The 13,021-nt window shown below is 41.6% G+C and overlaps 1 protein-coding gene across 1 annotated transcript in view; it reads left to right on the top strand.

The window, feature by feature from the left end:
- The window catches only part of erap1b (endoplasmic reticulum aminopeptidase 1b), a 114,453-nt gene that overhangs the window by 65,091 nt on the left and 36,341 nt on the right, over positions 1-13,021 (top strand). Inside the window, exon 12 of the mRNA XM_051929618.1 lies at positions 1,178-1,257. Coding sequence (XP_051785578.1) covers positions 1,178-1,257 — 80 coding nt within the window. The remainder of the gene's footprint in view (positions 1-1,177; positions 1,258-13,021) is intronic.

The following is a 13,021-nucleotide window of genomic DNA, read 5'->3' as shown; positions in this document are numbered from 1 at the left end:
GACTGAATGATGTAGAAGAGGTCATTATATACAATAAAGATACATTTTTTAAATTAAATCATCTAAGGGAAGCATGAAGAAAGAGAGATCATAAAATATCAAATAAACAGTTTTTAAGAAAAAGTCTGCTTTCTTAAAACTCTTCTTCTTTCCTCTCCACAGTGTAGTGCCTGTTCATAGTTGTCCTCCCAAATTTAAACTCAATCTAGGCTTCTAGTGTGGTTTTGAACCCTGTCTTAGAGTAACATCTGGTCAAATCACAGAATCACTTCTGGAGGCAAGATGGTTTTATTGTTGCAAAAGGGACACAAATCCTTCTAGCAGACACTGGAGTCTTTGCGTGGCTGAACCTGAGAGTTAAATGGCTGCTTCTCAAAAAACATGTATTATAGCGTGGCTGGACATCGATGCAACACATGATATCATCATATTTACAGTATTTTAAGATGGTGGCACAGTACAATCAAGCTTGTGGATAGTTTAAAACAATAGAAGACAATGTGTTCTTAAATTCTAGTTAGAAAAAAACAATTTTTTCAGAAAATCTGTTTTTCCATTTTTGACTTTATGGTTCTGATTTTGCTTACTGGTTCTTTCATACTTTATAGTTCAGACATTCACTTTTCCTTTTGACCAAACTTTTACTTATTCTCTTTGTCCATTTTTTTCTTATCATTTCACATATTTTGCATTTTTGAATGTGCCTTTTTTTAGTCTTCAGCCATAATTGCTCATTTTCTGGAGGGAAAACCAATTTTAATACAAAATAAAGGATACAAAAGTATCATCAAAGAGAATATGCAATGGATATCAATACCAGTGCTCCAATGCTGTATATAGACCCAGATGTAAAACATGTTTAATTTTTCTGTACATTCATAATCCGCATCAAAGAGTAGTTTTTATAGAGTTAGGGTTAGGTGGAGGAAAAAGGTCTTTTAAATGTAATGCTTTTCTTTATGATTCTGCAAATAAGAGTTGTAAGTAAAAGTAGAACCTATAGTTGTAGAGGGTTGTTTAATTTTTTCTAGTCTATGGGTACCTACTCTGATGAGTAAGGCATGTGATAAGTGGATGACTGCTTGCTCATAATATTCTGCATGGTAGTAATCTTGCTTTTTTGTTAATGGGATTTTTACAGCATGTGGGAGGCTATAATTTTTTTTCCTCTTCCCAGATTCCTTTGGCATGTTCCATTAACATACATTACCAGCAGCTCCAACACGGTGCACCGATTTCTGCTGAAAACCAAGACAGGTATACAGGAATATAGTCATTAAATAGCTGTGTGTATATGTATGTGTACTGTTTGTAGTGTATTCACAAATTAACCTAACATTTTATACTTTGCAAGAATGATGAAAGCTAAACCAATATTGCTGTTTGTAATTAGCCTTTATGCAGCTCAGATTCTCACTTTGGATATGTAGTGATATGTTTATATTATTTAGAATGTCATGAACCTACTCAGCCTCAGACACCCTGCACTTCACTAAAATAGAATTATTAACATCAAAAGTTACAATTATAATACACACTAAACATAAACTGTATAATACAGTGAATGACACAGTCCCCAAAACATCCTGATAACTTACAGATAAGATACAAGATGGAATATTAACCCTTTTAAAACATTTGTGAGTTTTCTGCTGCATTTATTTAACTGGCCATAATGTTCACATATTCTGCTTAATATTCATGTTCCGTATATCAAAGAAAAAGGGTAGACATTTCTCTTTCAGAATTTTTACATCTGCAAAAGAAATTATATTTTGCATTTAAGTTACAACACAATAATGTGCAAAAAGTAACTGCATTTTGCCAAAATATGCACTTTGAATATTATTTATTGTTATAGGTGTTGAAGTACACATCTAGGCAGCATGAATTTAGCACATGTTTTATTAGAGACAACTAAAAATGCTTATCAAATGTAAACAACTAATGTGTACAACATAGTTTTACTATTTCTAAGTAATTAATTTTTAATATTTTTCTCTAACTATTTTCCGATAAATAACTATAGCATCACCAAGCCTGTATGCCTGAGTGAACACCAGACATTGCTTTTTTTAGAATCTTTACAATTTTGATTGTTTGAATAGTGATGAGTGAACCACAATGAATTCATTTTGCCTCAAGTTCAGCAAAAACATGGAACACAGAAATTTCAGTGAACTCTGTAAAATGCATTGAAGTCAGTGGGCAAAGAGAAACTAAAATAGCTTTGAGTGGATTATAATGATGCAGTGGTCTTTTAAGCATCCCAGAGGGCTATGGATTCATCTGCCAAGTATTGTATTGTATTGTGGCCAAAAATGTAACCTGAGTTGTGAGGCAGTAGTACTAATCACTGCTCCACTGTGCCTCCCTGAGTTAAGATTATGTCACTTATTGGGTTGTGTTGTTGCTTTCTGGAGCTGGTTTATTTACAGAGAAAACACCCTTTCACACAGAAGTCAAAAACTAGTGGATCAACTGTGGTCGTGCACAAGTGTTATACCTTACAGTAATTAAAACCTGTTTAAGTGACTGATTTGCATGATGCCCCCAGCTTAACCTGTCTGAGGTATTTGTCTCTTGATCTGCATTGTGCAGCCTCATTCCTCAGTAGGGGGACAGCTCTCTATAGCAATGGTTCTCTTAACTGTGTACCGTGCTGCTCAGAGTGGCACCAGGAGAAGCAAAGTGATAAAGTAAGGTAACACTGGAAGTGCCACGGCCTAGCCAATTGGTGTTGTGTTTTTTAATATATAATTACTTCCACAGTGGAGGTTGGTGGCAGGATTGGCACTCCAGCTACTGTGAAAAACCTCACACTGTTCCGATAACACACCGTATCAGTGCTTGCTACCAACCAACATTGTTCCCCTCATTCATTGACTTTTTCTAAATTGTACAACTTCAAAAGCTCATGTTGTTGCCACTTAGATATTCTGTTTAGAAATGATTGATGCTATTATTTGAATTATCGTGGTATTTCCCCCTACTTACCCTTTTCCTAAGAGTAAGTGTATTCATTAAGTTCATTACTGGGTCAATCTACTGTCGTACTTTAAGATTAACACACATATACATACTGTAGATATACACATACACACAGAACCTAACCACAAAAGTACCGTATGAAAGATGTAAACACATGCACGTTATACCCTAGCACTTTAACCCACACAAGTACTGTATGAATAACACATGCACAGTCCACTTTCCCTAGTACTCCAAGAGACTTACTTATCATAGGCTCGAACAACGTGCAGTGTCTTAAATATATCTCAGACCTAAATGTTACCTTTGGTCTCCAAGAATATATTCAAACATACAAAGGCTCAACATCCCTAGCAATAGGCCATTTATCAATCAGTGAATGTTTTACTTTAACGCACTGTTCATTACTGGACAGAGCTCTTTGTCCGCAGCTCGATAAACTTACCTTATTACTTTAATCACTCTAAATATGAAGACAAAGTATAGAAAGTTAAAATCAACGTGGTATTTATTAAAGAGCAATAGTAATACCAGTAGAGAAAAGCATAAAAGAAAATGTGGATAGCAAAGTCTGGATATATATATATATATATATATATATAAATATATATATATATATATATATATATATATATATATATATATATAAATATATATATGGAAACGGCCACACGTTGCTGGCGCCCTCTTCTGACATCGCTTTCGCTCTACTCTGACATCGTTTTGTGATTGCTACATGCACCTGATTGGCTGGCTGTCAATATAATGAATGAATTTCCAAGCAGTAAAGTTTCTAATGTTTTAACAATTTCCTGTCTCAAACTGTAATTTCCAGTCCCAAGGCATCTCCTTCTGGTCACAGATTGTAAAGTAATCGGGTACAGCTTGAACCATAGCATGTCTTCTTTTCCTAAGCTGTAAACCAATTTAGTCCTGGTGCCTTTTCCTTCACAGGTGATAAAATCATCAATACAACTTCAGGCGTTCCTGCACAGTTCAAGCAGATGGTACTGATATTGGTACAATTCAGGAAAACAATTGCCTTTGATGTTAACTGTCCATGCTAGTGACTTGTATTTAAGTTCATCTGTTGTTTTGTCTTGAACAAAATATAATGAGAATATAGACCAAAATGTACAGATTTTGTACCCCACAACATTATTCTTTGTTTTTTAAACAAAAGACTCACTATTACCAACAGAAGCAACACCATTAAATATTGGTAACCCGGTGTGAATCGCTGTCTCTCTCCTCTGGCTCGCACTTGACTGCAATTACATATACTTTTCACCTTAGCCAATCCTGCACTACCACTGTTATTGACATTTCTGAACATTGTTTTTCAGATAAGAATTGCTGCCTATTTTCAGAAGAGAAATATGAAATAATCAATTAAAAAAATGTCACACTTAACAATCACTCACATAGTTTCAGTAAAATTGATGAAGGAAAAAAAGAACTCTGAAGTTTTTCGGCACTTGAATTACATCAGTTAGGTAAAAATGATTGTAAACACACTTGAAATTGCATCATAATGTTTTTCACATAATACAGAATACAAATATACATCCAGAAAAAATTTGATATGTGGAATGGAGAACTTGCAAAGTGGTACATAGTGGATTAAGCAATCAAGCGGCTTGTGAAAAGCTCAGTGCTGAACGGCGCAGCTCATTCACAATAGTTTTTACAGGCACAGTGGATACAAATGCAAGAATAAGTGGTGAGCTTTCTTTGTAAAAATGAAACGACCAGTAAAACTTGGTAATTAACTGTAAATGAGATATCTTTTACAGGACAAAATATGATTTGAGTTCAGCTGTACTGAAATTCTGATGTATGTGTAGAATTACATACATATACACTTGCATGTATTGAATCACATATATGATTTGATGGCTCATGCATACACACACAAATAAATCTGACTTTACTTTTCCATTTGAATGCATTTTCATGTGATGTCATAGGGAAGAAAGAAGTGAACTAGTTTTGAGTGAGTTATAATGATGCAGTGGTCTTTTAAATATCCCCGAGAACTTTGTGTCTGCCAACTGTGCTGGACTGATTATTTTGGCCACAGATGTAACCTGAGCTGTGAGGTAGCAGTGCTAACCGTTGTGCCACCATGCCTTTCTTAGATAAAATTGTACTCTTGCGTCCACAGTACTCTTGAGTCATTTATCTCTGTGTACATCTCCTGAGCTACTATCATTATGACTAACTAACACCCACAAAGGCTGTGATGCAAAGGATCAGTGTTATATGCTTGGGGTCTGTCCCTGTAGCTACCCAATCTGTGCCTCCTAGTTAGGAGCATAACATGCTTAATACAACAGTGAAGAAACAACATAAAATGTATGCAGAACAAAGTATTTTCATAATATTCTCATTATGGTAAGCTAATGTACCCTTCAAGTAAAAATACAAGTTGTTTTTGAAATTCAACCAGGGCGCCAATCTGGCTGGAGTACCAATCGGGTAGTGGTATGAGTACAGTACCTATGTGTGAAAATTCTGCACATATGGTATACAACTCAGTTAAGTAGTGCGGATCAAGAAGTAACATCCCCGTCCAATATGGCTGCTACAGCTGTGTGATGTCATGTTATCCTTCCAAAGCATCATGGGGCATTGGGAAAAAAGGTTCAATCTAAGCTAGCTGCACAAAGAATTTTCAAGAAAAAATTTGGTAAACAAGGTCACCAGTGAATCCAAAGCCTTATGAATTCTAAGTTCAGAGTAAGGGCAGTGATTTAAACAGTAAACAGCAATGGTGCGCTTGTTAACCTTGTCTGGCAGACAGCAAGCCTGTAGTCATGATAAATAGACCATTTATGGCTGAAAAGTCTCTTAAAAAGACCTCATTTAAACATATAAATGTGTGTTGTGTACATAGCATTTATATATATGTTAAAAATGAGCATATCCTGTTGCAAAGGTGATAAAAGTGAGGGATGCACTACCACCACACGTTTAACACAGTGTTGTGGAATTGACTCTTTAAATTGGGACTATATATGTAGCTAGTAATCCACAAAGGGAGACAATGAATTATGTATCTTAAAATAGTTTTTTATTCATAAGCTTTCAATAACTGCCAGGTGTCATCATCACAGGAAAATGATTACGCAGACAGGAATCAAAGGCAGTATAATACAAATGAAGGAGGTTGCAAGGGGGGGGTGGATCAATTATGTGGGGTTCAGAGGGTGTTGGTCATAAAGTCTTTTTAAGCCTGCATACAGTATGCTGTGTTCATGTCCACATGTCTGTTAATGACATTTTCATTTAAGAGCTATGATTCTGCCAGCTCTTTGTCACTTTTAGTATTAGCCCTTAATTTTACTTGAACCGTGTCCCACTTAAACATGTGTCTGATTGAACTTGTATGTGCATATGTTAGAGACTGTGGGTCCTTCCTTCTGAAGTGTTGCAAGTATTTTAGATCTTTGTCCCACGTGTACAGCTGGGCATGTACTGCATGGTATACTGTATACCGCCTTCCATGTCTCTGATGCAAATTTCTTGCTTTTGGCATTAAAGAGAACAGTCGGCAGATTGTTTGCAGATTTATGGGCTATTTTGATGCCTGATTTGGAGAGGATGTGCGCTGTACTTTCTGATACATCACTGTGATATGGAAGGGTGGGTATGCCAAGTAGGTGAGTCAAGAGTCGATAGTTTGCTGAAGTCTGTGGCACCTCCTATGTAAGCATTGTTTGATAAACATCTTGGGGTACAGATGGTGTGCTGTGGCAGCTGGCACTTACCAGCTAGCTACTCGCACACATCTCTGCCGGTTCCGCCCCCACGGCATGATCGGCCATCACGACTGCATCCACTGTCTGAGCCCCTGCTACTTGAGTTCATTCAGAATCATCCCGGCTCCTTTCGCTAGGGTTTCCATTATTATTTTTAGTCCCGGCATCACTCATCTGTACAGCTGCATTGGTCTGGCTGGAGAATCCCACGTCACGCCGCCTGAACCATTCCTTTATGGCCCTCGGGCACGTCCACCTTCTCCTCCAGCCTCTCGATCACCTTCTGCAGCGCCTGCATGGCCTCCTGCAAGATAGACTGTACGGGCTGAAGGACCCCCTCCAGCTCACGTACAGTCACTAAACATTAATTTAAATCAGCTGGCGGTGGATCTGTGCTTTGCTCATACCCACCTGCCAGCTGCAAGCCACAGAGTCCCTGCGCCGCTTGCGCAGACTTAGTCAGGTTCTTTTCCTTCGAGGGGTGAAGGTTCACCTCCCCTGCTTGCACTATTGTAATTGCAGGAGCCTGGCACACATCCTCCACCCCCTTACCTGCTTCACCGAGTGAATCCAGGCCTTTCACCACCGCTTGCCTCCCTCAGGTCACTCCCCACGGGATACAACTCCAGGTGCTCTTCCGCAGACTGCAGTTCCTGTCCCAACATTAGGCTATCATCCTCCTTGGACCTCATCCTGTTGTCATCCCCGGAATCGGCACCCTTCAGCCAGCAAAACGCCTCCGGACAGTCTCCCCCTACGAGGCTGCGCCTGGCTGTCTTCTTTCCCATTGGGGAAAAGAGGTGTCTCCCCGAGCCTTCGGCGGCTTAAAAAGGTGAGCCGCTGGTGCAGAGCGTGTGTGTGCCCGGGAACCTGCATGCTTCACGCAGCTCCATGTGTGCACCTTGTGCTGCTGTGCCAGACTGAGAATCCCATATGGGATGCCATGTGAAAGAAGCCCGAACACAGACAGACACTGAGAAAGCCAGAAGTCGAAAACACATACATTTATTCTTCTTTTCTTTTTATACAGCACACACAGTACCCAATACACCACAATAATGCTCACAGTCCTTTCTTCTCTCTCTATTGCCGCCTCTACTCCATTCCTCGCAAGCTCCGTCCTCTTCCACCCGACTCCGACTCCTCAAATGGTGCAGCCCCTTTTATGTTGCACCCGGATGTGCTCCAGGTGCGCCCCGATGAACCTCCCACAGCACTTCCTGTAGTGGCGGAATTGCTGCATGGGCACCCGGAAGCACTCCAGGTGCACTCGGTTCCTATTCCGGCAGCACTTCCTGGTGTGGCAGAAGTGCTGCCATCCAGGGCTTCGGGATCGTCCAGGCGTCCCCTGGCAGTGGCCACAGACCCTGATGCAATCCAGGGGGGCTGCCCTCTTGCACCCCGGGGAAGATATTGTCCCTCTCCCAGTCCTTCCCTTCTCCAGGCATCCTGGTGGGGCAAGGTCCCTGGTCGCCTGCCACAATAGACAGGCAGGGCACAGGTTTAGTCCACACAGCACACGGTTTTATTTACACAGTTCAGCACTCCACAGCGCAAGGTAAAGCACAGTGCACTAATCACCAAAACAGTCCCTTCAAATTCAGTTCTCCGCAATAGATTTTATCCTCTTCCTCCCAACTCTGGCCTTTGGATGCAGGTGACTGGCCCCTTTTTATAGGGCATCCAGAAGGACTCCAGGTGCCTAATGAGCTTCTTCCGGCAGCACTTCCAGGTGTGGTGAAAGTGCTGCCAAATAGGGCAATGCAAATGTCCATGCGCCCCCTGGTGGTGCCCACGGGCCCCAACAGGTTTGAGCTTCTACCCTCATGGAACCCAAGGGGGCTGCCCTCTGTCGGTCTGGGGAGAAACTGACCTGGAAGTATTCTCTCCCAATTTTTACTTCCAGGGCATCCCAGCGAGGTAAGTGCCCCCTACCTTCCGCCACTATATATGCATATATATATGTATGTGTGTATATATATATATATAGGTAAAATTCTGTTACAACGAATATCTGTACAACAAAATTTTCATTACAACGAAGTATTTTTATGGTCCCAACAGTTTCCCCGTATGACATGAGACTATAGAAATCTCATTGCTACGAAGTACATTCAGCAGATACTTTCATTACAGTGAATTGTCTAAAAGACTTTGAAATGCTTGAATGAATCGTCGACAGAGCAGTTAGTTCTCTGGTCGCAGCTCAGTTGTGCACAACAATCTGAAACATTATAAAAAAAATTTCTTTCTTTGAACTTTGCTTGTACTGGTTTTTTGCTGTTTTTGTTTTTGGTGGTTTTCAGTGATACCTTTTGCTTATTACTCGTCAACATTTGAAAGACATCCATTGGAATTTAACTCATTGTCACCCTTCTATAGAAATAGCAGACACGAAAAAAGAATAATAGTTCATATTAGAAGAAAAAAAAAACTTTAAATTTTTGCAGCTCTCGATTGCGGCAAAAAGAAAAAAGACGTTGCCAGTGAATTTGGAATTTTGTCATCGACACTGTCAACTTTCTTGAAAGACCGAGCAAAAAACGAAGAAAAATTCTCAGGTTGCAAATGTATGCGAACTACTTCATTTGAAGACATCAAACAAGCTGTTTTTATGTGGTTCAGTGATGCTCGTTCAAGAAACATTCCTATTAATGCGGCACTCATTCAAGAAAATGTGAGGTTTCTAAACTCTCTTGGGACCTCCCCCAACTGGACAACATGCTGAAGAGCGTCCCAAAGTGCGATCACCGCGTCTGTGGAAGACTGTTTATCCATTGCCGGAGCAACAGCAGGCTCACAGCTCGGCTGCAGCTCTTCACTGAAGCAAACAGAAAAGATCTCGATGGGTGATGGAAGGAATATTGTAAATGCGGGGAACAGGATTACTTGGCCATTAACCTGGCCACGACCCTGCCTGACTGTTGTGTCTGTGTATAGGACAGTGGCAGATCACACTGCAATAAATAAGCGTGCTGTTCCTGTTTCAAGCTGAATAAAAGCTGGTTTTGCCAAAGTACTGAGATTCAGCCTCGTGTTTTGGGGTGCAAGACAGAGACTTATAGCGCGATCCCAATATTCTAGGATTTGCTTCTGTGGCGCTTCACTGAAGTGCTGTACGCCTGCTGTTGCCCTGCCCCTGCAACGGACAAGCAATCTTCCACAGATGCTGCAATCATGCTTCGGGATGTAGTTTAGTGTGGCGTTCCCGGTGTGTGGGGGGTGGGTCCCAAAAGAGTTCAGAAACCGCACAATATGAAGTAGAAGAAAAGTATGATTCGGGTTCTGATTGATAACTGTGCTGCCCACAACATGCTTCCACATTTAGATAATGTTTGCGTTGAGTTCTTCCCACTCAATTGCACAGCAGTGCTTCAGCCATTGGATTTGGGCATCATTCACACCATGAAAGTGTATTATCGCAAGGAAATGCTGAGAAAAATTCTCGTCAGCATGACTTGTAGACAGGAGAAGATTAAAATTAACGTGAAAGAAGCTATTGAAATGATTGCAAACGCCTGGACACAAGTTAAAGAAAGCACTATAGCAACAAATACAGAATCTCATTACTATGAAATTTTCATTACAACGTAACATTTTTTAGGTCCCTGGCAGTTCATTGTAACAGAATTTTACCTGTATATATCTATATCTATATCTATATATATATATATATATATATGTATATATATATCCATCCATCCATTTTCCAACCTGCTAAATCCGAACACAGGGTCACGGGGGGTCTGCTGGAACCAATCCCAGCCAACACAGGGCACAAGGCAGGAACCAATCCCGGGCAGGGTGCCAACCCACCACAGGACACACACAAACACACCAAGCACACACTAGGGCCAATGTAGAATCGCCAATCCACTTAACCAGCATGTCTTTGGACTGTGGGATGAAACCGGAGTGCCCGGAGGAAACCCATGCAGACACAGGGAGAACATGCATACTCCACGCAGGGAGGGCCAGGGAAGTGAACCCAGGTCCCCAGGTCTCCCAACTGCGAGGCAGCAGCGCTACCCACTGCACCACCGTGCCGCCCACATGTATGTGTGTATGTGTATATATATATATATATATATATATATATATATATATATATATATATATATATATATATATATATATATATATATATATATAATATATTTTGTCACACACGTTTGTTTAGGTGATAGCCAAAGTGCTTAAATACAGGTAATTCCATGCCAGGCCAGGGGGTGGCGGAGTGTACTAATTTTCCCTCTCAATCTGTTGCAGACCATTCTAGGGAAATCCCGCCCGGCTCTGGGGCAGCCAATGACGTTCCTTCTGGTTCCGGGGCTGATGACGTCACTTCCTTAGCTGGCCTTTAAAAGCCGTCATACTGTCTGAAGAAGTCAGTTCTGTTTTGGACTCGGTTGAATGAACATGTATACCAGTTTTGACCAATTTTGCAGCCGTAATCGATTAAATGGGTGGCTGCCCCAAACCTTCTTGATGTCTCATGGTCGTTCTTGTGACAATATATATATATATATATATATATATATATATATACACAGTATATATATATATGTATATGTATATATTGTGATGGACGGCCGGCAGCTCAACCCGGCCTGGATGCCCCTGGAATAAAAGGATGGGGGAAGGAAGCGACTTGCTGACACTGCTTCCCCCAAGACGATAGATGGCAGCTTCCCTGGACTGCAGTGGTACCCCGGATGCCCGCAGGGCACTATGAGACTTGGAAATCTGGCAGCGCAGCCCTGCGGGGTACCGTGGGTGCCGCCAGGGGACGCTGTGGGAAGTTGGTGGGAAAATAAATTCTCACCTAGCCCAGAAGTACTGATGGACTATGACAACGGAAATCCCAAAGTACTTCCGGGCCGATTGAAAACCTGAATTCTCCAGCTGGCCCGGGCCAAGAACTATATAAAGGACTGAGGAGAACCCAGCAGGCGAGCTGGAGTTGGGAGGGAGTGTGACAGAGCTGCTGGGAGGAGAGGAGGAGAATTGTTGTGTTTAAATAGTGTGTGATTATTATAGTTACTGCCTGTTGTGGTGGAGGTGCTTAGGGACACTTTGAAGAAGAAAATTAAAAATATTTCTTAGTGCTTTTAAACCTGTGTCTGCATCTGTCTGTTGGGTTTCACGGGGCAACAGCGCCCTCAAGCGTCCATTTATTGACAATATATATATACATATATATATATATTGTGGCACCCGGCTGGGGTTCATGCCTGGCCGGGATGCCCAGGAGGACCGGAGGAGGGCTTGTGCCTCCTCCAGAACACGAGGGGGCGTCCGCCTTGGCTACTTTGGGGGCCCGTGGCCACCGCCAGGGGACGCCCTGGTGCCTTGGGAGCCCTGGACCTCAGCACTTCCGCCACACCCGGAGGTGCTGAGAGGAAGAGGATTGGGGACACCCGGAGGTCTTCCGGATTCACCGCCAGAGCTTCCACCACACAGGGGTGTGGCTACAGAAGCTCCTCAGGATGCACCTGGAGTCCATCCGGGGTGTATAAAAGGGACCGCCTCCCTCCAGTCAATGGCAAGAGTCGGGAGGAGTAGGACGAAGCTCGGAGGAGAGGAGTGGAGGTGGACCTGAGAGACTGAAGGCATTGTGTTGTGTGGCCAAGGACTGAAGGGGAGATTGGTGCCGAGGCACTGGGTTTGTGCTCACTATTACTTGTACATAGTGTATAATAAACGTGTGGTGGACTTTAAAATGCTCTCCGTCTGTCTATGTCTGGGTCATATTCCACAATATATATATATATATATATATATATATATATATATATATATATATATATATATATGTAGTGCTTTTAGCCAACATACATATATATGAAAAATTAGCACTGTCAAAAAAATGGTCAGTGCGTTGGACTATCATCAAATGGTCGACGTTTCAAGTCCAATGTAGACAAATTAATTAAGCAAAAAAATTGTTTTGATTAATTTGTAGCGGGGCCACATAGTGTTTAAATGTCAGTTCTGAGTGCGTCTCGTTTCATTGTCCCGTTTACTGTTTATGTGCATCAGTTAATGCCGTCCCCGTAAAAGGGGACGGATGATGGAAGGAGACCACAGCCACAAACCTGGAAAACACCTGTTTACAATCAATCAATCCCAGCCGTCACAGGACTATATAAGCCAGCAGGAGGAGAAGGAAGAGAGAGGAGAGAAGGAGATTTTGTTTCACCATCACGACCACGAGCAACCTGTACCTGTTTTCCATATTGCGCTTATCCATCCAGTTTGTTTTT

The sequence above is a fragment of the Erpetoichthys calabaricus genome, chromosome 7 (assembly GCF_900747795.2).
Source record: "Erpetoichthys calabaricus chromosome 7, fErpCal1.3, whole genome shotgun sequence".
In the NCBI taxonomy this organism is placed as follows: Eukaryota; Metazoa; Chordata; class Cladistia; order Polypteriformes; family Polypteridae; genus Erpetoichthys; species Erpetoichthys calabaricus.
Note: the sequence above shows the minus strand (reverse complement) of the source record. Positions and strands in the feature narration are given on the sequence as shown.